General features: G+C 36.3%; 2 protein-coding genes across 3 annotated transcripts in view; both read left to right on the top strand.

Annotated features, from left to right (window-relative positions):
* The window catches only part of MMP26 (matrix metallopeptidase 26), a 370,667-nt gene extending 353,358 nt beyond the window's left edge, over positions 1-17,309 (top strand). The window contains exons 3-8 of one of the 2 annotated variants that reach the window (XM_065529738.1): positions 13,148-13,188; positions 14,528-14,748; positions 15,478-15,626; positions 16,249-16,374; positions 16,844-17,005; positions 17,095-17,309. In XM_065529738.1, coding sequence (XP_065385810.1) covers positions 14,639-14,748; positions 15,478-15,626; positions 16,249-16,374; positions 16,844-17,005; positions 17,095-17,123 — 576 coding nt within the window. In that variant the 5' untranslated portion in view covers positions 13,148-13,188; positions 14,528-14,638 and the 3' untranslated portion in view covers positions 17,124-17,309. Of the gene's footprint in view, positions 1-13,056; positions 13,189-14,527; positions 14,749-15,477; positions 15,627-16,248; positions 16,375-16,843; positions 17,006-17,094 lie in introns of those variants that run through there. The other variant, XM_005578924.4, reaches the window with a different exon arrangement.
* Positions 17,310-24,906: 7,597 nt separating this feature from the next.
* Positions 24,907-25,854, top strand: LOC102118752 (olfactory receptor 51L1-like). Its single transcript, XM_015436040.3, is given in 1 exon segment — positions 24,907-25,854. A coding segment is annotated over 1 exon segment (948 nt).
* Positions 25,855-26,147: the final 293 nt, after the last annotated feature.

Raw genomic sequence — 26,147 nt, 5'->3', positions numbered from 1 at the left:
TGATGCAAATTGATATCAAAATCTAATCTTAAAATAGATACAGATTATAATAGATACAAGTCCTATACGAGGACTACTGATCAACTGAGATAATTATACAGGCAAATATTATCCAACTCAAAGACTTGAGACTTTTGCTTTTTAATATAAATGTTGCAATATTTGTACTGTTTACGAATTTGTTTAAAATTTCTGTCATAAAAATTCAGCTGTAAAAAAAGTTGTTTAAAATTTTGTTAAAAATTTATAATTTTTTAAAAAAGTTCAAAGCATTTACATAAAATTCAGAAAAAGAAACATACATGTATATAGTGGCTTCAGTGTAAACATGGATTTTCTTTTCCTTTCCTCAAATCTTCTTTTATATCTCTCAAAAATATGTTGTCGTTTTTTATAGAGGATTTTGCAAAATTTATTTTTAGATCATTACGATTTTATTGCTATTCTTTGCAGAATCATTCATCCTCTATTATTTTCTATTTTTGTTACTGATTACTGATTGTGTAGAGAAACAATATAAAATTTTGTTGTCAAAATCTATCATCCCACGCTGTTCTTTCTCTTTTCGTCTCTTTCTTCACTACCATAGATTTCTGAGTGCCTTTGCATCATCTTCTTAACTCCGTATACACCTTTGTAAAGAAATCCTAGGAAGGATTTGTATGTGGTACATGTACATCATGGAATATTATACAGCCATAAACGGAATGAGATCATTTCCTTTGCAGGGACATGGATGGAACTGGAAGCTATTATCGTCAGCAAACTAATGCAGGAACAGAAAACCAAACACCTCATGTTCTCACTTATAAGTCAGAGCTGAATGAACAGAACAAGAACACATGGACACAGAGAGAGGAACCACACACACTGGGGCCTGTCAGGGGTTGAGGTGGGGGGAGGAAGAGTATTAGGAAAAATAGCGAATGCATGCTGGGCTTAATACCTAGGTGATGGGTTGATGGGTGCAGCAAACCACCGTGGCACATGTTTACCTATGTAACAAACCTGCATGTCCTGCACATGTACCCCAGAACTTAAAATAAAATAACATTTTTTAAAAATACCTAGGAAGTTCTGGATTGAATAAGAAATTACATGCAAAAAAGCAAACAAAACACAAGAAAAAATAAGGCAAGTGTTAAGATAATATTTGCCTAGAGTTTAGAAGATCCTTATACAAAATCAGAGGAGGGCAATGTATAAATTTTTATTACTTTGGCTAATACCAGTATGATGGCTGTCTGTCTTAAACACTAACCCAGTTGTGTCAAGTGGCCCAACTACCAACTGAGGGCTCTTTGTATCTGTTAGGCCTAGTGTCCTCCAATTCCCAAGTCTTGCTTCTGATATTAATCTGAAAAGAGTGAGATTAAGTCTTCAACGGAAAACTGAAGATTTATTGTAACAGGGCTTTTAAGATTGTTATTTGCTTATTTATTCCATATGGTTGAATAGAGTTATAGGAAGTTCTTTCCCTCCAAGATAGAGGTTCAAAGTGTATTTAATGTTAAAATTGTTTAGGTAAGTGACTCGTTTGAGAAGAATGTGCACCTTTTGCTGCTTGAGATCCTTCTGTATGGCTTTTGTATGAAATATAGCCAGTTCCGGCTTCACTGCCTCAAACTTCTCTGTCACTGACTTCATCTCCCCTCCATGCTGTTCCGTCCTGTGCATATATGGAGACACCGTTCCTCTTTTGATTTCCTCCCAATTGTTCTCTAGGGAACATCCTCCCAAAACTTTGGGTTGCCAAGGTGTTAGTATTGTTTTTGACATATAGTAACTGCTTTAACAGCTCTGCATCGTTTAATCAATGTACACTTTTTAAAATCTGAGCTTTAAATCCCTCCACGTTCAACCCAGCTAATAACTTTGAGCTCATACCAGCCCTCTTAATAGGATAAAAATTACTTCGCAATCAGTGAGGAAAAGTGGGTATAAAAATCTTTCTTTAGAAAATGCTGCGCCCTTCTTGAAGAAAATTATTTTATTTTGCTTTAAAAGATGTTGCTTTTAGAGAATCTAGAGGAAAATAGAACATTGCACAGATAGGATTGTCCAGTATTCTGTCTTCAGCTCAGAAATGCCTACTCAACTAAATTGTCTTGTTTATAAAAATGCAAAAAAGTTGAAGTAACAGATACAGAATGTCTTTTTAAAATGAAGTTAAAATAAAGTTTAGTATTTACATGAAAGTTGTTAAATAAGGTTATCATCTTCTTTATATTAATAGTATAATGATCTTTGTATAATAATGTCAGGATGGTGTTATGCAGATTGTGTCAAATCTTGAGTATATGTTGTCATGGAAGCAAGTATTAAATGGTAAAATCATAGCAGCTTATTAAGGATAAAATACCCATCTTAATGCTCTTGATTAATGAGACTTGCAATTGGAACATCAGAGTTTTCAGGTACTTACCAAGATCATGCTTGGTCTATACTTCAAGGTAAGAAGGAGCTGAGCCCAGGATAAAGCCACTCCAATCCCAGTTATTAGGCACATGTATTGATCTTGATGGTCTTACTCCAGCCCTTCTACCCTGGTGCCTTTTTCGTGGAACAAAGGCCTCTGAGGATGACAACTCAAGAAGCAAGTCCCAGAGGGATTAAAAAGCCCACAGGTCTTTTTTTACACAGGTGAGTCCTTAAATAAAAGTAGACTCAAACAGAATCAGCTGAATTGCTATACTGCATATAAGTTAGCCAGTGAAGATTAATATCCTATGTGACCTATTCTGCTTTATTCAACAGAATTGATTGCTCTTTCATCTGCAGTTATAGGTTCTTCTGGAGAAGTGTTCACAATTTATTTTCCTAGGTCATTATGTCTGTGCCATTATAATTGAGTTTTCCCAGTCGCTTTTGCTACTTGCTTATACATGCAATTTTTATCTTATTAAATGGAAGTTTTAATTCTTCTCATGTTTAAGAGCACCTGAATTTATTTTTAGAGGCCAGTCTATGTATACCCTTTGTTCATTTTTTAAAATTTTTATCTATTAGTCTGAGTACTTCCTATATTAAATAAATGTATTTTTACTGTTACATAAAGTAAAGATTTCTTGCTCTTGTGTTACTCATATTTGTCTTTGATAATGATGTTGTTGCAGGTTGAAATCCCTTTGAAATAAACATTGAGCTAAACATTTGTGTGCAGAAGTTTATTGGGAGTGTTTCTATGTTAAACAGCTATCAGGGAAAAAAGGGAAATAGAACTAGTGGAAAGAGAAATTAAGTTCCATTCAATTGTTAGAAAAGCTGCATTAAATCTTGAAGAGATCTCTAAGGCTAAAATGATCCCACTTCGAAATTGTCCTGAATTGGAGGAAAGGCCTGAGCCTTTTTAACAGTCTATTGATGGGCCATTGGATGTGGTCTTTAAATGGGAGGAGTCATGACTTTGGATAAAGTGGCTCCATTTAGAAGAAAGAAATTCTCAAGAAGGACTCGAATGAGACCTGTTAGCTCTAACACTCTCATTAGAGGAATGAGTGCTTCAGGTCTGGCAGAATAAGAACATCCAGGTGATTCACTGAGCATCAACTTCAGTTCAACCATTGCTCACTTTCACCTAAAAACTTCAGAAATAAATTCCGGAAGCAGCTTTTTCAGAATTAGTATAGGACTTTTTGTCCATTCAGAAGCGACAGGTGAACTGTTAGTGGGATGATTCAAAATCCCCTATACTGCAGCTGTCCTGAGGCTCCAACTGTAATATACTATCCCTCTTCTCTAGTATCCAGCTCAGATTTCTGTACCCTTAGCTAGAACTTAATCCTTGGCCACCATAAACGTCTTAAGCTGTGGCTTTTGCATTTGTCTATTGATACGGTAGGCTTTGTGTCCCCACCCAAATCTCATTTTAAATTGAAGTGTCCAGGTGTCCAAGTGTCCAGGGAAAGACCTGTTGGGAGGTGATTGGATCATAGGGATGGTTTCCCCCATGCTGTTTTTATGATAGTGAGTTCTTACGAGATCTGATCTCATGGTTTTATAAGGAGCTCTTCCCCCATCACTTTCTTCACTTACTCTTGCCTGCCACCATGTAGGATGTGCCTTTGCTTCTCTGTTGCCTTCTGACCTTATTATAAGTTCCCTGAGGCCTCCCAAGCCATGCAGAACTGTGAGTCAATTAAACCTCTTTCCTTTTTAAATTACTCAATCCCAGGTATCTCTTTACAGTAGAGCAAAAGTGGAAAAATACATCTATTTACCATCAAAACAGGGCAAGAAATATCAAAGGATGCCCAGGGATCACCTAACAGTAAGCATATTCTTACTTGGCCACATTGAGTGTCAGCACTTCTAACTCATTCTGATTATTAAAGTAATTATTTTCTTTGCTTACTGGTGTCTTAGAATGACATGGTGCCATCTCTAATAGTTTAACAGAATTATATGTCTTTTGGTATAATATTTTTACCTATGGAATCAGAATCTCTAAACCAATAGAGGCCAGAACAGCAGGACTAAAACACAGGTTCTCAGAGTGGGTAAATGGAAGCAATGTTTGGTAATGACAACAGTATTTTTTTCTTCATAATAAAAATAAGTTTTCTTCATATTAAAAAAAGAACACTATGGATATTGATTTAGGTTATATACTGTGTCCTGGAAGATATGGCCACATCATCTCACATATCATCACTGAACTGACACTTCAGATCAGTGTAATTTCATTACTCTGTCAGACTAGCAGCAGTTTGAGAAAGAACAAAAGGATTACATTGTTAGAGTTCTACCTTCACCTATTTCCCACCACCAGGTTATAAATTAGGAATAATTTGCAGCATAAACAGATGGTGAGGTGTTGTGTCTGATGAGAGCAGAAAAGGACTATACCCTAAAGAAGTTATGAAAATACGATAGAATCTACCAGCAAGATATGACAAAGTAAGCATGACACATTGAGCTTGCTTAGTCCAAGAAGTTAGAAAATGAAATTATATAGCAAAAAGTATATGACTTGTGAGTACTGTCACAAAATATAGAATTTAATATCCAGCTAAAACCTTAAGACATGAAACAAACATTTTGCGGATATTGCTCTCAGAAGCATGTAGAAAGGGGCATCCATAGGAGCAAAATAATGGGCAGCAACAACAATAATACTCGGCTTGCATCCTCACAAGAAATCAAAGATGAATAACCATGAAGCTGAGAGCAGTTGCCTCACGGAGAATTTGCAAGCCCTTGCCAAGATTCCAGATCTGAATTCCTTCAGACTGCAAACCAACGATTGAATAAGTCCCCAGGTTAGTTATTTTATCACCATTATACACATTATACTGATTTCCCTGGTCATGCAAAGGGATTGACTGTCACTTGCTTGAGTAACTATACTGGTGAAAAATGAACATCATGTCATTTTAGGACTGTTGGATGCAGGATCTGAATTGACACTGATATCTCTAATGTATAATTGGGACTGATGTATTTGGTAGTGGCTCAATCCTTAGTTTAATGAGTAAGAGCTATTACAGTGAGAGAGACGAAACAGAGGTCTATGAAATTGTCTGCAAATGTCTGGGGCTAATAAGTTAATTCCAAAACAAATACCATACCCCAAGGTCATTGATGAAATTTTGTGTCACATTCCCTAACTTATCTCCTTTTAACTCACCTGTGTGGTCTCTGCAGACTACAGTTACACCTTGGAAAGTGACTGTAGACTGCTGGAAGTTCAACCAAGTAGTAGTTACAACCACTGGACAGATATGACTTCTTAGATTCATTAGCCTTAGGTACATGACAGGCATTCATTTGATAAATATTTTTATTCTATCCCATACAGAAAACAATAATTTAAAAAATCAGAAATAATTCGTGTTTATATGGAACAGAGAGCAATTCACATTTACAGTTTTGCCCCTATATTATGTTAATTCTCATACACTCTGTCATAATACAGACTTAATGTATTAAGAATTCAATATTTGTGAAAGGGAAGGGGAAAAAGCAGGATTTGACAGAAAGAAAAGTAAAAGTACAATATAGGACTGAAAAATCTGGCCAATCTAGGCGAAAGCTCTGGACTGAGTATTGCCCATTAGGATAATCCCCAGAGAGGATTATTCCAGCTCCATGACCTGACTTTTTTGCATGTTTTATGACAGTTTTTCTTTTTTCTGAGGATCAGGGTCAGTTACCCTTGAAAATATGATTAATCTTCTTCTGGCCATTTGGTTTCTGAGTATAAAGACACCAAAGTTTCCAGATGATAACTGTAGTTTATTTATGGAAAACGTGTACCTCCTTTCGAAACCAATGAATTTAACATGACAGAGTCCATAGTTGTGAGGGCAGAAAACACCACATCTCCCATGACCCATGTATTTTTTCTTTTGGGGTAGCATCACATGAAGGTCTTTTATTCAATGTATATATTAAACACTTGACAAAATTTCTGCAAGTAAAGAACAAAATATAGGGATGGAAAAGAAAAGAAAACATAAAATATATTTAAAAATTAAAATTTAAGTTTACTAACACAAAATAATGCAAAAGGAAAAGTAAACTAATGAAAAACTTGATGAAATAGTGAAAGTTGTGCAAATAAAATGGATATGCAATAATTCTGCATTTTATAAATATGCAATTTATAATCCCATAGTCATAGAATTATACATATTATTTGTTGATTTTCAACTTTTGAAGAAAAATATGAAAGACTACTTTGTGGTGACAAAATAATATAAACAATTTTTAAGTAAAAAGATAGTTCATTAAAAGAAGTATTTGTGGACATTAATATCCTCATTCTCCTAAGTGAAGAGTGAAGAAATATTATTTGTATCTGTTTTAATGAGAAGTACAATGACCATAATATTGTTTAGAAGCTTAGCATACACAATGAAGAAAATAAAATAATAACAAACATATTAAGAAGGACAGGACTTAAGGGGTTTTCAGTTAAGGTGAATTCTTATTTATTATGACGATAGATATTATCCAAGACTGCAAATCAGTAAATAACAATATAAACACATTAGTTAAGTAGTTGAATGTTATTACTGGAAAAACTTATAAAAGAAGAAATTTAAACAACTCAAAATTGTTTCCTTCAGGGAGTGTACTGAAGATGGCAAAGGAGAGTCAAGGAACTGTTGTTTCTTTTCTCAAATCTTTGCACTGTTTGATTTTTAAAAATATAAGCATGTATAATTTTAATAAAATATATAGGTGTGTTTGTGTGCATACCTGTATGTATGTCATACAACACTTAATGATAGAGATACTCATTCTGAGAAAGGCATTGTCATGAGAACATCGTAGAGTGTATTTACACAAACCGAGATGGCATAACTAAAGTAGATGCTATAGCCTATTGTTCCTGGGTTACAAAACCATGCAGCAAGCTATTGTACTAAATACTATAGACAATTGTAACACAATAGTAAATAATTGTATATCCAAACATAAATAATGTATGGTAAACATACAACATAAAAGATTAAAAATGCTACACTTTGGTAGGGCACTTTCTATAAAAGGAGCGTGTGGGCCTCGAGGTTGCTCTGGGTGAGTCAGGGTGTGATTGGTGAGTGAATGTACACTACTGTACACTTAGGCTACCCTAAATTTAGCTTAAAACTTTCTTATTTAATAATAAATTAACCTTATCTTCTTATAACTTTTTTATTTACAAACTTTAATTTTTTAAATGTTTGAATCTTTTGTAATAGCACTTAGCTTAAACACAACAACATCGTATAAGTGTAAAAACTTTTTTCTTTACATCCTTATTCTATAACCTTTTTATATTTTTAAATTGTTTTTTTTTAAATTTTTTTGAACTTTTTGTTAGAAACGAATACATAAATACTACATTGTCTAGGCCTGTACAGGCTCGGGATCATCAATATCGTTGTCTTAGATATGGAGGTCCATATCTTGCCCCACTGCAGGGTCTTCAGGGTGCATGAAGTTGTCATCTCCTATAACAACAATTCTTTCTTCTGAAATACCTCCTGACTGACATGCCTGAGGATGTTTGAAAGTTAACTTTACATATATATGTATGTATATGTACATATATAAATACATATACAGAGACATCAATTTTCCAATGCCACACAAATTCTCCCTGCACCTACTCTTTACCTGAGTGACAGAAAAGGTGGCCATGCATTCTAATATCTTCAAAATTACTTTTTCTCCTTTCATCCAAAAGGAGATGGGAAACCATTCAAAATCTTCTGGGAGAGGTCTTAGGCAGAGGCCAGATGTTTACACCCAGGAGATCAAATACTACAGGCATGATGAGAAAGATGAAAGCATAGATGGGGGTGAGAGGAGAGATAGGGGCCTGTTTCCATAGTTCTGATTTAAAAATATATCTAAAATCTGGTATCCATTATTAAAACTTTCTGGTTAAATTCACAGGTCTTTTGTTCCTTATATTGCCAATATGTTCTGCCTCATAACTATTTAAAAAGTATGATTTTGGATCAGCAGCATTGGCATCACTTAGGATCTTGTTAGAAATTTAGAACATTAGGCTTATCCAAGACCTGCTGAATTAGAATCTGCATTCTTATTAATATCCACAGGCGATTCCATGCGTATTACATTTTGAGAAACACTGTTGTACTTTCAATACATTGTTTACCTTATCTGCAGCTGAATCATTAATAAGTCATTCATTTGCTTTCTTAGTCAAGCTGGCTCTTAGCACTCAGCACTCATGTATTTGAGTGCTGGGTCAGGCTTACAGGTGGCTGCTCATCTGTGCCGGCCCTATCAGATCGCATGGGACATACTGGGAGTTCCAGGAGCAGCATTAGAGAGGTGTGTTTCAAGATGAGAGACGGGGCAGTCTCATCAAAAGTGGCAATCCAGGCCAGTGATCAAAGATTCTGCCTTCAGAATAAAATACTCTTTGTTTATAACTTCTGTATATAACTTTGAGCATTGTGACCCCAATGACAATTAAATGACCTCAAAACCTCATTTCCTTAACTACAAGATGAATACCATAAAACACCTACTTCACAGATAGTTGGGTTGATGAAGAAAGTGCATTCTTGACACAGTGTATATGCTCAATAAGTTGTTAAAATGATCACTCGTCCTGTGTTGAGCGATCTGAATTATATGCACCTATGTATCGCTAGTTTGTTAAGTATTCACTCACTTCTGATTTCCCTACCAGCTATGAGATTGTTTTTTACTCAACACTTTTGAATAATGGGTTCCTTCCAAGTTCTAAAGTCTGTACTACAGATATTAATGCAACGTGAAGTTGCTGTCATTAATGAACCTACAGTGTCATTTATGGGCTGTAAAATATGAGGGCTTCTTTATATTTCATTTTTTTTTCAATTTGTTAGTAAATTTGTCAATTGACAAATAAAAATTGTATATAGTTATTGTGTACAACAGAATATTTTGAAATTTCAGGAAGGTTTCATTTATTAACATTTCTGCAACAGAATTTCAAGAACACGTCAGAGTGACTGAGGAACCATGCTCTATGGGGGTTCTCTGGTCACCTTCCTTCAATGGGATAGGGAGATTTAACCTGATTTTTAACCATCCTAGAGAAGTCTATGTTCAGAACATTGGAGAAAATGTGAGAGACTTAGAGGATTTTTATTTTATTTTATTTTCTCTTCTTTCAAAACTGCTATAGATTTTGAATAAGTTTTAGTAATTTTCACCTTGTTTCTTTCACTGTGACCCCATGAGCTTAGGTTTTTTAATGTATTCAGGCTATAGAAACATCAAAGATATGTTGATGATATTACTGATGGAGATCTGCCAGTAAAGATAAGCAGCATGCCTCATTTAATACATAATCTGACTTAAAAGTTAGTCAGATATAGATGTAAATATTAATATTTGTATCATTTCCACGGAAAGAGTTTTATATTCCCTAAACCGTAGTTTATTAATCTTTGAAATGAGAATATAACAAGGCCTATATCACCGTGAGACTTTAGTGAACAAACTCATATTTTACGAAGTCGATAGAGCTTATCAGGAATAACTGTCTCTATACCATATTTGTCTAACAACAAACATCATTGTTTGCATAGGCAATCTTAAATCCATCTTGCCTTTTTCAGATTAACCATATTATCTTTTCAAAGTATATCACATATGTCTTATTTTATTAATTCTTCTGGTTGACATTCCAGTAGTTACCTGTGATTTAGCATATAACTTTCTTCCTTTAGCACATTAACTGGGATACAGCACTCACATTTCAATAACATCAACAAAATGATTATTTATATGCTCATTTGACCACATACATTACCATTTATATTACAGTTCTATATCACTCATGGTGAAATGGGTGCCGCTTTTAGTACCTTATTAATCTTTATTTTTATTTTCTTTATTCATTGAAATTGTATTTATTTTTGTAGAGGTTTAATGGTATGATGTATGAATCTTAAGTGTAGAGCTTAGTGAGTTTCAAAAAGTGAATATATTTGTATTACCCAGATATCATTCAAGAAATAGACATTTCGTTCCTGGATAAATTTCTATTGTGCTCCTTTACAAACAATCCCCTCCATGACCGAGGCAACCACTATACTCATTGCTTTCTACAAATTAGCTTTCCTTGTTCTTGAGCCTCAAATAGGATTACCATTTGGTTTCCCACGTCTTTAATTCAACATGTTTTTAATGTCTATTTTGTTGCATGTGTCAGTAGTTTGTTGCCTGCTGCTGTTGAGTAGTAGCCGTCTATCTGTCTATCTATCTCTCATCTACCTGTTGACCTGCCTCCACATATATATCATGTTGTTTACTCCTGTTGATGAAATATTTTGTTAACAGATTTGAAGCGAATTTTCTTTATTCATTAATAGTGTGACTTTGGCATGTTCTTTCAACTCTTTGAATCTCATTTTTTTTAACCTATAGAATTTTTATAGTGTATTTTAATCTATACCAAAGGTTTAAAACACAGAATTGTCTTGTAATAAGCTCTCAATAATTGTATATTTTTAACAAATTCTTTCATTATCTTCCATTTTAATTCTTTTTTTTTTTTTTTTTCTTGGAGATAGGATCTCACTCTGTTGTCAAGGCTAGAATGCAATGGCATGATCATGGATCACTGCAGCCTCGACCTCCCAGGCTCAAATGATCCTCCCACCTCAGCCTCCTGAGTAGCTCGGACAAGTGAGCACCACCATGCCCAGTTGATTTTTTTTTTTTTTTTTTTGAGACACAGTCTCACTCTGTTGCCCAGGCTGCAGTGCAGTGGTGCGATCTCGGCTCACTGCAACCTCAACCTTCTGAGGTTAAAGTGATTCTCCTGCCTCAGCCTCCCAAGTGGCTGGGATTACAGGCATCTGCCACCATGCTGGGGTAGAGACGGGTTTTACTATGTTGGTTGGGCTGGTCTTGAACTCCTGACCTCAGATCATTCACCCGCCTCAGCCTCCCAAAGTGCTGGGATTACAGGTGTAAGCCACTGCACCTGGCCTAGTTGAACAGCTTTTAAGTAGCAGAGTTAAGATCAATTTCCAGAGTTGTGTGACTTTTTCTTTCTTTCTTTCTTTCTTTCTTTCTTTCTTTCTTTCTTTCTTTCTTTCTTTCTTTCTTTCTTTCTTTCTTTCTTTCTCTTTCTTTCTTTCTTTCTTTCTTTCTTTCTTTCTTTCTTTCTTTCTCTCTCTCTCTCTTTTTCTTTCTCTTTCTTTCTTTCTTTCCTTCCTTCTTTCTTTCTTTCTTTCTCTTTCTTTCTTTCTTTCTTTCTTTCTTTCTTTCTTTCTTTCTTTCTTTCTTTCTTTCTTTCTTTCTTTCTTTCTTTCTTTCTTTCTCTTCTCTCTCTCCCTCTCTCTCTCTCCTTCCTTCCTTCCTTCTTTCCTTCTCTCTCTCTCCTTCCTTCCTTCTTTCCTTCCCTCCTTTCTCTCTCTTTCTTTTCCTTCCTTCCTTCCTTCCTTCCTTCCTTCCTTCCTTCCTTCCTTCCTTCCTTCCTTTCTTCCTCCCTCCCTCCCTCCCTCCCTCCCTCCCTCCCTTCCTTCCTTCCTTCCTTCCTTCCTTCCTTCCTTCCTTCCTTCCTTCCTTCCTTCCTTCCTTCCTTTCTTCCTTCCTCTCTTTCTCTCTTTCTTTCTTTCCTTTTTTCTTTCTTTCTTTTTCGGAGTTTTGCTTTTGTTGCCCAGGCTGGAGTACAATGGTACAATCTTGGCTCGCTGCAACCTCCACTTCCGAGTTCAAGCAATTCTCCTGCCTAAGCCTCCCAAGTAGCTGGGATTATAGGCACATGCCACCATGCCTGGCTAATTTTTTGTATTTTTAGTAGAGACGGAGTTTCACCACATTGGTCAGACTGGTCTCAAACTCCTGACCCCAGGTGATCCACCTGCCTCAGCCTCCCAAAGTTCTGGGATTACAGGTGCGAGCCACTGAACCCAGCCAAGTTGTGTGATTTCTAAGGCAATGAGCTGAAATGGTTTGCTATGAGATATATATGTATATGTATCTGTACATATATGTATACATGTACATCTATAGATGTGTGTGTGTGTCAACTTATTATCAGTGCTTTGTTTTCTTCAACATACAGCTATTAACTACCTCTTTCTGTGTTTTTCTAGATCTCTTTTATATAGGTCTTGGAGATTTTCATACTCTGATCTGGATCTTTATTACAGGGGACATTATTTATTTCCCTTGATTTTATTCTTTTTTCTCTTTTTAGCTTCTGGAGCAAGATTGAATGTCTCTGACTGGTCAAGTAATTATTCTATAGCTAAAGCTGTAATGAGTTTAGGCACACCTCCTGTTTCTTGTTTGTTTTTTTTTTTTCCTCCATTTTAAAAAATGATGCCCCCTATATTCTGAGACTGACCTGCATTTCCTTAACCAAACCTGTGGCCCGGGATGCTGAGGACCATCAGGTGTGAATTGAGCATAAAAATAAACCCCATGGCTGCTTTTGTCACCCTTGCATGCTGGTCACTCTGCCCTCAGCAGGTATGGATGATGAGGCCACTTACAAATTCAAAGAAAGGCCAAACTGGCACAGTGAGTCATTGGATGTTGCTGGCACAGCTATAAAAGTCCGGTGGCCCAAGTTAGGAACCTGAATTCAAGCAGTGGGACAAATGAGTGTTTGGCATGCAGCTCGTCATCTTAAGAGTTACTATCTTCTTGCCCTGGTGTTTCGCCCTTCCAGTGCCCCCTGCTACAGTCCATAAAGGATGGGACTTTGTTAAGGTAGGTGAATGACTTAGGACCACATTATTACGTGGTGACCATTGTGGGCTCTTATTTCATGTGTGTGTGTATGTGTGACTGCATGGTATAATGATAAATACATACATTAATATTATATATGAAAACATTTTATTCAATCTGTGTGTTCATTTTACTCTTCTAATTTTAAGAAAAAATAATAATTTTTTGTAGCCCCTAAAAGTGTTTTTGGGCCCTAGTCACTGTGCCTTCTGTGCCTAATTCAGCCCCATTGCTCATCTCTCACTCTCTTAGTCTTCTAAATGGCATAGTGAACACTCCAGTTTATAGGTCTCTGAGCCTGCTAAGTAGTGAGAGATCAGGGGAAATAATTCAAATGAATTAATGTGACCTTCACATTGACTGAGTAATCTCTCAGTGGGTCTACCAGACACTTTCAATTTCTAAAAAAATTATGAATTTGTTCCAAACCTTTTAAGCATCCAAAATACCTAAAAAATGTTATAACTGATTGCAGTCATGTATTTTGTAATTGTATAGGAACCTAGTCAAATTTCCTGCTAATGTTTAGCTCAGAACAATATAATAAGTCATTTGCTTCTTAGTGCCCAGCTCAGCTGATAATAAAACAAAGACATAAAAATGCAGTCATATAATTTAGAAAAAAAAAAACAGTCAATAGGTTTACATCAAGTACCCATAAGAACTGTGGAATAGATCAAGCTGTACCAGATAGGAGCATTGCCCTTGAAGTATTTTGAGTGCAGCTAGCGTTCAAATATAGACAGAGAAAGCCTAATTACAATACAATGTGCTTTTTCTGTTTTTAGAAGTTTACATTTAATACACCAGACTGGCAGAAAAATCAGTGGAGACAAGGAATAGGTAAACAATGGGCTCTTTAAAAGTCGCTAAACGAAATGGAAGTAAATGCGAATGAAATGGGGAATGCAGAACCAGCCAAATTTTATGTCCTGGAGTGATTGATTCTGTCCTGATTAAGAAAACCTCCATCAGTCAGAAAGACCAGAGGCCATCTTCCCTGGGCAATTCCCAGGTAATACCTTCATGTGGTTTACACTTGGGTTTCTCCATCCTACAACTTGGAAGCTTTTTCTTTTTAAAAAAATGTTACAGCTTATCCAGGTTATTTTTATTCTGTCACCTGTCCTTAATGTCATTTCACTGTGGCATAAAGAATCAGGGATGGCTGCCATCATCTCACTGAGAACAGGAGACTTAGGAAGGCCAGACTAAGTACCATCCATCTGAGACCCTCAAAGAAGGATATGCCCAGGGTAATTAATATATAGGTCTTCCCTATTGACTCTAAATACTCATCCTTCTTGATCTGATTCAGGACTATTTCCATCAATTTTTCCTGACCAAGAAGGAGTCGCCACTCCTTACCCAGGAGACACAAATACAGCTCCTGCAACAATTCCATCGGAATGGGACACGCCGACTTGATATGCAAATGCATGCCGTGCTGCACCAGCCCCGCTGTGGGGTGCCCGATGGGTCCAACACCTCCATCTCACCAGGAAGATGCAAGTGGAATAAGTACACTCTAACTTACAGGTGCTTGTTATTAAGGTCTAGAGGATAATGTGTAGGGTGATGACCTTAAAGGGCTTTCTACCAGGTCTCTCCTGGAGGCACCTCTATTGTCTTCTGCTTTCACTGCCAGCCCACTCAAAGCCCAAAATCTCCCTCAGAGAAGACAATACTACCAGATCCTTTTCTAACTTCCTCTAACCATCTCTTTAGAAAGTAGAGAGCATAACCAGTATCCTTTCCCTTTGTTAAATCTTTTCTTTTAAATTTTAATGTATGAGTGTGTGGATGGTTCTAAGGCACAATTTTGAAAACTTAATTTCTGCCTAGGTTACTCTTTTTTTTGGGGATTCTAAATATATTTGAGATATCTAAAGCAAACAGTACTAAATTATGTAGAATGCTATACATTTTAATCTATGTAGAATACTGTATATTTAATTTAATTTAATTTAGTTCACATTGTTTTATTTACTTATTTTTCTGCAACCACCAGATAGGGCTGTTGTTCTTAGACTTTAGCTGACCTAAGAATAATGTGGGATATTGTTAAAATTCTTAGAAATCTATATTTGCAAGTTTAATTTCTTAAGTTTCTGATTTAGTTAGTCTGAAATTAGCTCAACTTTATAAATGACCAAAATGAATCCTAAAACTATTAAATGATTCTCCCTAAAGTAGAATTATTCATGTTTAGAGCTAGGATAATTCCCATACCTCTGAACTTTTTCATTTAGAGATTACTTTCCTCAGGATTATCAATTACCCACATGATATGAAGCCATCCACAGTGAAAGACAGTATATATAATGCAGTTTCCATCTGGAGCAATGTGACCCCTTTGATATTCCAGCAAGTGCAGAATGAAGATGCAGACATCAAGATTTCTTTCTGGCAGTGGGGTAAGAAATTGACATGGGAAGAAGGATATGTATATGCCCTGTGTAAAGGACAAAGGGTTTCCATCCTTAAACAAAAACCCAGCTCCTCTATTAAAGTTTCTGAGAAAAAAAGTCTGAAAAAATCCTAATGCAAAGCAAATCCTGTAACACAGGGAGGACACTTTTAGTAAAATGAAGCAATAAAAAAAGAAGTGGTGTTGGCTGCAGTGTGAATATGGTGGGGGTATTGCACATTTTCCTTCCAAAAATGACAATGTATAGCTCCCAAATCTATTGAAATGCTATTCAAAGTTGATCCAACCTACTTATAAAAACTTTCAGAGTTTAAATTCTCTTTCCCTTTTCCCCTACCATTTTGAAAAGAGGTTGTCATTATTATTATTGTCTAACTTATAAGCTTTACTCAGTGTCTGCCATCTATCTTTCTTTTTACCCTAGATAACAGAGCAGGAAAATTTTTGGCCCCACCTTATTTCTCTGCATAGATAATGCCTTAGCCCTTTCACATCCCCAGTGGTAGACTGTTGCACAGTATCCTAAGTCTCTGAGGGTTACTTAAGACTATTCTGGCCCTTGTTTCTCCCTCCACCCTCATCGTGACCATAGCTTCTGTCGTCCACAGCCCATGAAGATGGCTGGCCCTTTGATGGGCCAGGTGGTATCTTAGGTCATGCCTTTTTACCAAATTCTGGAAATCCTGGAGTTGTCCATTTTGACAAGAATGAACATTGGTCAACTTCAAACACTGGTAAATGCCTTGTTTGGTGGGAGTGCTAGAACTCTCTGGGAACCTGGGTTTCGGTGTTGATGGTCTCCATTTAGGGATCCAGAGTGGTCAGGGTGAGGTGGAAGATTTGGCTGAGGAATCAGTTTTTCTTCATAAGTGAGGAGTTGTGGGATCATTTCTGAACACAGAAGATCCCATAATAAACACATTGTCAGATTGTGGGTTTTTTTTTCTCCTTATCTCTTTGCTTCTATTTATCAGTCCCTCAATTCTTTCCATGTGTCTTTTTTGCTTCAAGTTTATCTGTCCAAATATCTTGCCCTTCTGTTTTCTACTTACCTTCTTTCCCTCCTTGCCTACCTTTTCCTTTACCCTCTAACATTAGCCCTTTCCTCCTGTTCTGTTCTCTCCTTTTTCTTTGTTCTTTTTCACACACTTTCTGCATTCCCTACGCATAGTTAATTTTATATTTTTTTCTACAATTTTTCAGGATATAATCTGTTCCTGGTTGCAACTCATGAGATTGGGCATTCTTTGGGCCTGCAGCACTCTGGGAATCAGAGCTCCATAATGTACCCCACTTACTGGTATCACGACCCTGGAACCTTCCAGCTCAGTGCCGATGATATCCAAAGGATCCAGCATTTGTATGGTCTGTGCTGTTCAAGGAAGAGAAGGGAGATTTGGGCAGGAAAATTCCACCTGAAATTTACTTTTTTTTTTTTCTTTCTGTTTCCATAGGAGAAAAATGTTCATCTGACATGCCTTAATGCTGGCACAGAGGACTTATTCAACCTGTCCTTTCAGGGAATTTATTTGAGGACCAAAAACTCAAAGCACTACAGCAGCCTTGGCAACTGCTAGGATGAAGCCCTAAAGAATGCAACCCAGTCAGGTTAGCTGAACCAACACTCAAAACACTACTGAGTCACAATAAAGATTGTTTTAAAGAATAACATTTTGTCCTCACAATTCGATACGTCTCAGCATTTGCTATGTTCAACCACTGTGATCAGAGCAAGAAAGAAGTGTACACAACAGTGGAGAACTCTGGCAGAGATGGCCATGGGACTGCAAGAAAAGAAAGCATAAGGTTAGGAATAGACCTTTGCCTTTTGCTACACAAGTAGAGTTTAAGGAATGTTATTTTCTATGCTGTATTTAATATGCCAGTTATTGAGACCAATTGGTTTAGTGGCTTATCTAGTTATTAGCTATGAAACTTTGGTTAAATCACTTAACCAAAGTTAAGTTCAGGGCAGCTGAATCAACACCTAATTCCTAACAAGTCCTTTTCATCTCAAACTCTCCCTTTGTATTTGCTTCTGGAGAACCTAACCTCTGAAGTTGACTGTTTGAAAGTCCAATGAAACTGTCAATCTACTGTGACACTAGTAATATAAAAGAGAAAATGCATATCAAAACAACACGAGTAACAAGAAAAGCAGATACCGTGCGACTACTGCAGACAATGAAAAATTATAAAGATACTTAGTGAATAACTTTTAACCAATAAATATCAAAATGTATATTCAAACTACATATTCCTAGATAAATAAAATTTACAAAAATTGGTAAAAGAATAAATAGAAGATCTAAATGGTCCTATAAATGTTGGATAATGTAGTCTTTAATTACATCTCTCCACAACTAGTTTTAAAACTGACAAAGAGAAAAACTGAATTGTCTGCAAGGGTTAACTAGAAAACCCATAATTAAAACTACCCTGGGAAGGCCATTTAATTAAAAAAAGAAATATTAGCATATGCAAAATCTTCCTGGGGAGAAGAGAAAGAATATTTCTTCAGGTATTTTAGAGCTTTGTGTAATCTCATAGCAAAACATAACAAAGATATTACAGTAAGGAACATTTCAGGCCTTGCTTACTGAAGAACATTGATGTCAAAATCCTGAATGAAATGTTTGCAAACCAAATCTGGCAATAAATAAAGAAAAGAAAATGGCATTCCAAACTTGAGTTTATTCCAGAAAGACAACATTGATATTTGAAAATAAATCAATATAATTAATCTCATTAACATGATATTAAAGAAAAATAATATGTATCATAAAAGCATGAATTTCAATAAACCCAAAATAATTTTATAAAATTCAGCATCCATTTTTGGCAAAATCCCTTATTACATGAAAAATAGAAGATGACCACATTCTTTGATAAATGCAGGTACAAAAAATCTTAGCAAACATACTTAATGATGAAATGTTAATAACCATACCTGTGATATCTGCAAAAAGAAAAGTAAACAATTTTTATCCCTTCTCCCCAAAATGCACTGGAGATCTTATCCAATGCAACAAAGCGATAAATATAGAGAAAGATAATTAAGATTTTAAATAAGAGAGAAAGAAGCTGACATTACTTGTGGAGGTGTGATTTGGTGCAAAATAAGACCTTAGAGACTACAGGTCACTTATTAAAAATAAAAAATAAGTTCAGCAGTTCTTCTGAAAAAAGACAAATTAACTTTATTTTTACATAACAGTCCCAAAGATTTAGAAAAAAAATTAATCATGCTATTTACATTAGCACAATTGAATGCCAAATATGTGAGAATAAACCTAGTGTAAAATATGTAATCTCCAAACAGAGAAGTATAAGATAATATTGAGAAAAAATAAAGACCTTAATTAATTGAAGTTCCTGTTCTTGGATTAGTTGTCTTATATTCTAAACATGTCAATTCTCCCCAGATGGATCTATAGATTCAACATATTCTCAATAATAGTCTCAATATATATCTTGATAGAAATAGATAATCTGTTTCTAAAATTTATAAATAAATGCAAAGAGGTAGGGTAGCCAATATGCAAAGAAAAAAAAATGTGTTGGGAGATCATGCTTCTTACCAAGCACTGAGGAAGTAGCGATGAACTAGATAGTAGCTTTTGCCTTTAAAGTGCTTAGTATGCCTCCTTGAAACCTGTTGCTTAATAAATGCTTATTAAGCACATGACTAATAAACTACTCTGTTCAGTGAAATGTGGTAAACCTCTTATAATGGAAAGACTTATCATTGCACTTCATCATCATTGTTCTGTACAATGCCCCTAATTAAAGCTGAAATTTCAGTATTCCTCTGGATCACAGTAATTATCATACATTTACTTTCTTATACTCATTTGAGAAAACTATTAAATTTGAAAGAAAGAACTAGGAATAGTGGATGAAAACAGGGATGCTTTTCTACTATTTTCAGTTTATGATCATATGCTCTTGCCATACCTGTGGTTAAGGGCTTTCTGTGGCCATTTCATCTCTGGGGATCCAACAGACTCTGACACCAATCCCTAATTTTCTTTGCCAGGAGAAACCAGGAGTATTTATAGAGATGGTGGAAGCATTCAAGCCTCACTACTCACAGATTCAAAGGTTTTCAAAACCTGAGGTTCATAGAGAATCAAAATTGTAGCATCTTTAATCAGTACAGGTTTGACTTTCAGGTAGAAATGGGAACTTTTCTCAGGTGAGAGATAAGCCAATAAGAGCAACAACTTAAACCATAGAAACACAAACAGAAATTAGAAGAAACAAACAGCCAATCAAAGGGACTGGAAAAAATAGAGGATTACATACTGAAAAGACACAAATTTAGATAAAAACAAAATAGAAAAAAATGGAAGCGGGAAGGAGACTAGAAAAAATAGTAAAGATATTTCTATACATAAAATGAGACAAAGAGAGAGAAAGCCACCGACGTAGGAACAGAAAGAAAATACAACTTTACGTATAGTGAAGAAAAGTTTAGTCAGAGAAAGACAAAATGGAACTGTGGATCATTTGAGAAATGGGCTATTGATTGCAAATTAACTAGGCATATTGATTCAATTGTGTTATGTTTAAATTTCAGGTAAGTGTTAATTTTTAGATTATAAATATTAGTTGGTAGTTTTTAGTGTAGTTTGTATGTGGATATAGTTTACTAAAGAGAGTAAAATTATGAGAAAGATGATGTACCATTTATGCAAAAGGAAAAAAGAATTATTGTCATCTGTGAAAAAAATTAAATTTATTACAATATTATAATGTCTTGTACCAATAATTTTCAGCAATTTTAAGATAAGCGATAAGCTGATAAGCAGAGAATAGGTTTTGAGAACTGCAGCTAGGATACTAGAGAGGCTGTAAAAAAAAATGGTCTTATCCTCAGTAGTTCTCCCTTAATTACCTGGAATAGGTGAATGTGTGACATAAGCCGATTCATGCCTCTGCCCTTTGAAACAGTCTTGCTGTTACTTCCAGTTCTTTTCTATTATTTCTCTTTCAATCTCAGTGTGATTAAATTGTACTAAAATCAACAAGAACCACAAAGAATCATTGTCAATGACCTAGAAATAGAGCCAAAAGAAAATGAATAGAGAAAAGACAATAAAGGGGTTTTAAAAAGTGAAAGACATGACAGATGTGTCAGTGAGAGAATAAGAAAGGGAAAGTACACACAGAAATAGAGACTGGAAAAGGGTTTTGGGGGCCCAGGTAGTGGAGGAAATGCGGAAAAGTAGCTCACAGAGTACAATCTTGCAGTTACACAGGAAGAATAAATCTAGAGATCTAATATACAGCATGGCCACAGTTCATAATATTGTAGAATGGGAACTCTTTTCAGGTGAGGGATAAATCAATGAGATAAAGCAGTGAGTTAATAATATTGTAGAAATGGGAACTCTTTTTAAGTGAGGGATAAACCAATATGAGCAAGAACTAAAACCACAGAAACTATACACTGAGAATTTGCCAAGAGAGTAGAGCTTAGGTGCTCTTACCATACACATGCACGTGTGTGCACACACACACACACATGCACACAGTAATGATCATTTCACTATGTAAATGTGTGTGTGTGTGTATGTGTATATATATATATATGTATATCAAGTCATCATTCTGTACACCTTAAACATACACAGTTAAAAATTAATAGGGAGTACAAATAGAAATATTCCTGCCTGTCCTAACTTCAAATCTGTTGGCCAGTCTACAACTGAAGTTTTCTAAACGTTGAAATCTGCACATAGGGCACTTGCACATAAAGCAGGGAGAAAGACAATTCTAAAGAGTGGTGATCCACTTTGTTCTTTGCATCCTATGTGATTTATTTCAGGGTTGAAAGAATTAAAGGAGAAAACATAGCATATTTTTCTGGCGTGGGGTAAAAATAAACTACTTCACTGTGTCCATAATTTTCTCTTTTCTTGTCTTTCTTTCCTCTTTCTCTCCTTTCTCTCTTTCTCTCCTTTCTCTCTTTCTCTCTTTCTCTCTTTCTCTCTTTCTCTTTCTTTCTTTCCTTCCTTCCTTCCTTCCTTCCTTCCTTCCTTCCTTCCTTCCTTCCTTCCTTCCTTCCTTCCTTCCTTCCTTCCTTCCTTCCTTCCTTCCTTCTTTTTTTTTCTTTCTCTCCTATCTCTCACTCTCTCTCTGTGTGTGTTCTATATATTTCAATGTTAATACCTATATCATTTTTATGAACTCAACTCTACAATAGGAGGTCAAAACAATTTTCCGAGTGAGCAGGAAGAAAAAATAAAGTCAGCTAGTGATATGAAAGACAGGAGAGAAAAATTTTGCTTAGGGATAAAGTGTCATGCACGTCCATGTGAAGAGACCACCAGACAGGCTTTGTGTGAGCAATAAAGCTTTTTAATCACCTGGGTGCAGGTGGGCTGAGTCCAAAAAGAGAGTCAGCGAAGGGAGATAAGGGTGGGGCCGTTTTATAGGATTTGGGTAGGTAAAGGAAAATTCCAGTCAAAGGGGGGTTGTTCTTTGGCGGGCAGGAGTGGGGGGGTCACAAGGTGCTCAGTGGGGGAAATTTTTGAGCCGGGATGTACCAGGAAAAGGAATTTCACAAGATAATGTCATCGCTTAAGGCAAGGACCAGCCATTTTCACTTCTTTTGTGGTGGAATGTCATCAGTTAAGGCGGGGCAGAGCATTTTCACTTCTTTTGTGATTCTTCAGTTACTTCAGGCCATCTGGGCGTATACGTGCAAGTCACGCGCAAGTCACAGGGGATGTGATGGCCTGGTTTGGCCTCAGAGGCCTGACATAAAGAAAAATAAATGCTCTAAACACATACTCTGCTGGGTACAAAGAATTTGATGGGTAGCTGACTGCTTTATTTAAGACAAGGGTCTCAAATGAAAGCTTCATTCAGATTGCCTAGGCTGCAGAAGAGCACCAGGGGAGGTTCTGACTCATAGAAGGTGGAGGATTCCTGAACTTCGGTAAAAGTAGAGAAAGAGACAAATCTTTCTTATTACATGGAGAAGATGGCTTTGTGCTTTCTTTTGTTCCTCAGATATAGATTCTAAGTCAAGCCCTCTTTGGAATTCTAGGTTGTGCAGTCTAAGAACTTTCAGTCTTCACGGTATGAAATTGAGATAAGAATCAGTCAAGGGATTTTTAAAATAAAGCTTTTTATTAAATATAATGGAGCTAATGAAAAGAAACAGCTAACTAACTGGAGCCTTGTGATATGACTTTGAGACCACATTTGGAAATATTTTTACTTTAGGATGAGGCTAAGTCTTATCTTAATCTTTCCAAAGATCAGAAACTAAAAGTCCAGAAGGAGGGTTGAGGGAATGGCTGAGATGTTGCTACAGAGAGATGTTGCTGAAGTCTATGAGGCCCAGACTCTAAGGGACAAGGTAAGTAAATAATTTTCTCAGGGACAGTTAATGGAACTAGTGAAAGGACACAAAGATAGATGTGTACCCACCCCCCACCCGCTACACCCTTGTTCTGCTCTCTAATCTTTGCACATACCAGAGATTTCGTAAGTTCTGTGAGTACCTGGTTTTCTGCACGTACCAGAGATTTTGTTTTGCACATACCAGAGATTTTGTAAGTTCTGAGGCAAGGTCACAAGACGTGTTTAAGTAAGATAAACTCTTGCTGCCATAAACCTGCTCTCCCGCCTCAAAGTTTGAACCAAAATATCAGAAATGGCAGGAACCAATCATAGTTAGCCAAATCGCCTTGTTCAAACACTAGCCAATCATATATCTGATTTGTATAATAACTCTATGCCCACTTTTCTTAGACTATATAACATTGTTCGGAGCTGAGTGGGGGAGCTCTCCTGCCCGTCTCGTTTCACGAGCGAGGGAGAGTTCCAGGTTCGAACCTGTAATAAAGATCCTTGCTGCTTAGCTTTGACTCTGGACTCTGGTGGTCTTCTTCGGGGAATAAACGGTCTGGGCATAACACTAGACAGGGCTAAAATAAAGAACTAGCTAACAGAAGGGGCAGAGAATCTCATAATGCTCAGCTATTGTCCCCAGTGCCATCAACACAGTATGATATAGCAAGGGTAACATTGGTATCCAGCACAGGCAGGGAGGCTATTACAATAAAAATTGCCAAGGGAAAGTAAAGCCAGATGTTAGCATCATATTTTGAAACACTCAGAAAGAGCTTGATTGTTTCTAAGAGGCACTGATAGTGAATATTTAAGGCCTAAATTCTGGATTGCCATGATTTCACAGAAGTAGGTGCAAGTGGGTCAGAAAATTAAGAATCACTTAATATTTGGATTGACGATTCTTTTAAAAATGATATTGAAAGCATCATTTGGAAAGAGAAATCAATCAATTAAAAAAACAATGAATAGAAATAAAGTGGAAAAGTACCTCTTTAAAACGTGTAATAGATAACTGTTAAATGCACTGTTCTCATTTTGTGGAAGAGCAGAAAGGGAAATGTCTTTAATGGACTTTTACAGTTACATTGTGATGTTATGGCCTAAAGATTTATTTTCAAACTATTTAAACTCTTATTTCACACACACACACACACACACATACACACACACACACACACTCACACATATATATAGTTATTTTTTACCATGAATTTTTAAAAAATCAGGAATAGTTGCTATACTAAACAGCTCAAAACTATGTTGGTTAAATAGCAGTTCAATAAAGCATGCTGGGATTATGGATTCTGCTTCTTATGTTCATGCTCTCTTTTCATATATGGGGTATTTATCTTGTATTATTAAAATGTTAAATATTTAAAATGTTTAAATATTATAAATCATTAAATAAAAATACATCTGAATAGAAATTATGTTGAGCCCATGGGATCAATTCAATTGTCATGACTGAAAAGATAGCCTAGAAGCAATAACTGATTAACTCAAGAACATTGGCCAGAAGCTCATACAAATCCATCGACATTCACACTGACTTTTCTCTATTTTAATATTCATAATAATTAGTAAAGTTTTTTCTCTGTTCTCATGTTGCTTAAATTCTTTAGTGCCTTCGATGAAAATCCAACATATTTCTTGCCAAAGATGACCGTATTTGTGTAGTCCACATTTTTGTTCCAGAATTTGGTGCTCCTTAGTAATAGGAAATATTTTTTACTTAGGGCCGACAAGAGATACCACCTTCCTTCCTCTGTGAGGTTAGAGAAAAGACGTATTTTTGTCCTGATTCCATTGTTTGTACTCAAAAGAGATAACTTCGAGGGATCAGGAAGAAAAACACGAACCTTTCCTCACTATTTGCTGAGTTACTCAAGATCACTATGGTAGACTGGAATAACAGTGATGCTATGGAGCCCATATTTATCTTGAGGGGTTTTCCTGGACTGGAGTATGCTCATTCTTGGCTCTCCATCCTCTTCTGTCTTGCATATTTGGTAGCATTTACGGGTAATGTTACCATCCTCTCTGTCATTTGGACAGAATCCTCACTCCATCAGCCCATGTATTACTTTATTTCTATCTTGGCAGGGAATGACCTGGGGATGTCCCTGTCTACACTTCCCACCATGCTTGCTGTGTTATGATTGGATGCTCCAGAGATTCAGGCAAGTGCTTGCTATGCTCAGCTGTTCTTCATCCACACATTCACATTCCTGGAGTCCTCAGTGTTGCTGGCCATGGCCTTTGACCGTTTTGTTGCTATCTGCCATCCACTGCATTACCCCACCATCCTCACCAACAGTGTAATTGGCAAAATTGGTTTGGCCTGTCTGCTGCGAAGCTTGGGAGTTGTACTTCCCACACCTTTGCTACTGAGACACTATCAATACTGCCATGGCAATGCCCTCTCTCATGCCTTCTGTTTGCACCAGGATGTTTTGAGATTATCCTGTACAGATGCCAGGATCAATAACATTTATGGGCTTTGTGTAGTCATTGCCACACCAGGTGTGGATTCAATCTTCATACTTCTTTCTTATGTTCTGATTCTTAATACTGTGCTGGGTATTGCATCTTGGGAAGAGCAGCTAAAGGCACTCAACACATGTGTATCCCATATCTGTGTGGTGCTCATCTTCTTTGTGCCAGTTATTGGGGTGTCAATGGTCCATCGCTTTGGGAAGCATCCATCTCCCATAGTCCACGTCTTCATGGCAGATATCTACCTTCTTCTTCCCCCAGTCCTTAACCCTATTGTCTATAGTGTCAGAACAAAGCAGATTCATTTAGGAATTCTCTGCAAATTTGTCCTAAGGAGGAGGTTTTAAGTAACCTCTATACTCCAACTTTTCCACTGAAAATCTCATGGAAGCTATTTTAGTATATGAAAAGTAAAATATCTGGACATTGCTCATCTGATTAATATCCTAATTCTTTTACTTCTTATACATGTAATTTCAGTTAATCTTTAATGAATTTGAAACTCAGGATGTTTTTGGACAAATTGTGACAACCATGGCCTTATGTTGTCCCCAGATCATTACAAGACTTATAATAGAAAATGTATGTGCTAAGTCAAGTTTTTTGAAAACTATACAAAATTATTAACGTTATTGAGTTG

This window comes from Macaca fascicularis, chromosome 14, assembly GCF_037993035.2.
Source record: "Macaca fascicularis isolate 582-1 chromosome 14, T2T-MFA8v1.1".
NCBI lineage: Eukaryota > Metazoa > Chordata > Mammalia > Primates > Cercopithecidae > Macaca > Macaca fascicularis.
The sequence above is the reverse complement of the archived record's forward strand: the minus strand, read 5'-3'. Positions and strand labels throughout refer to the sequence as shown.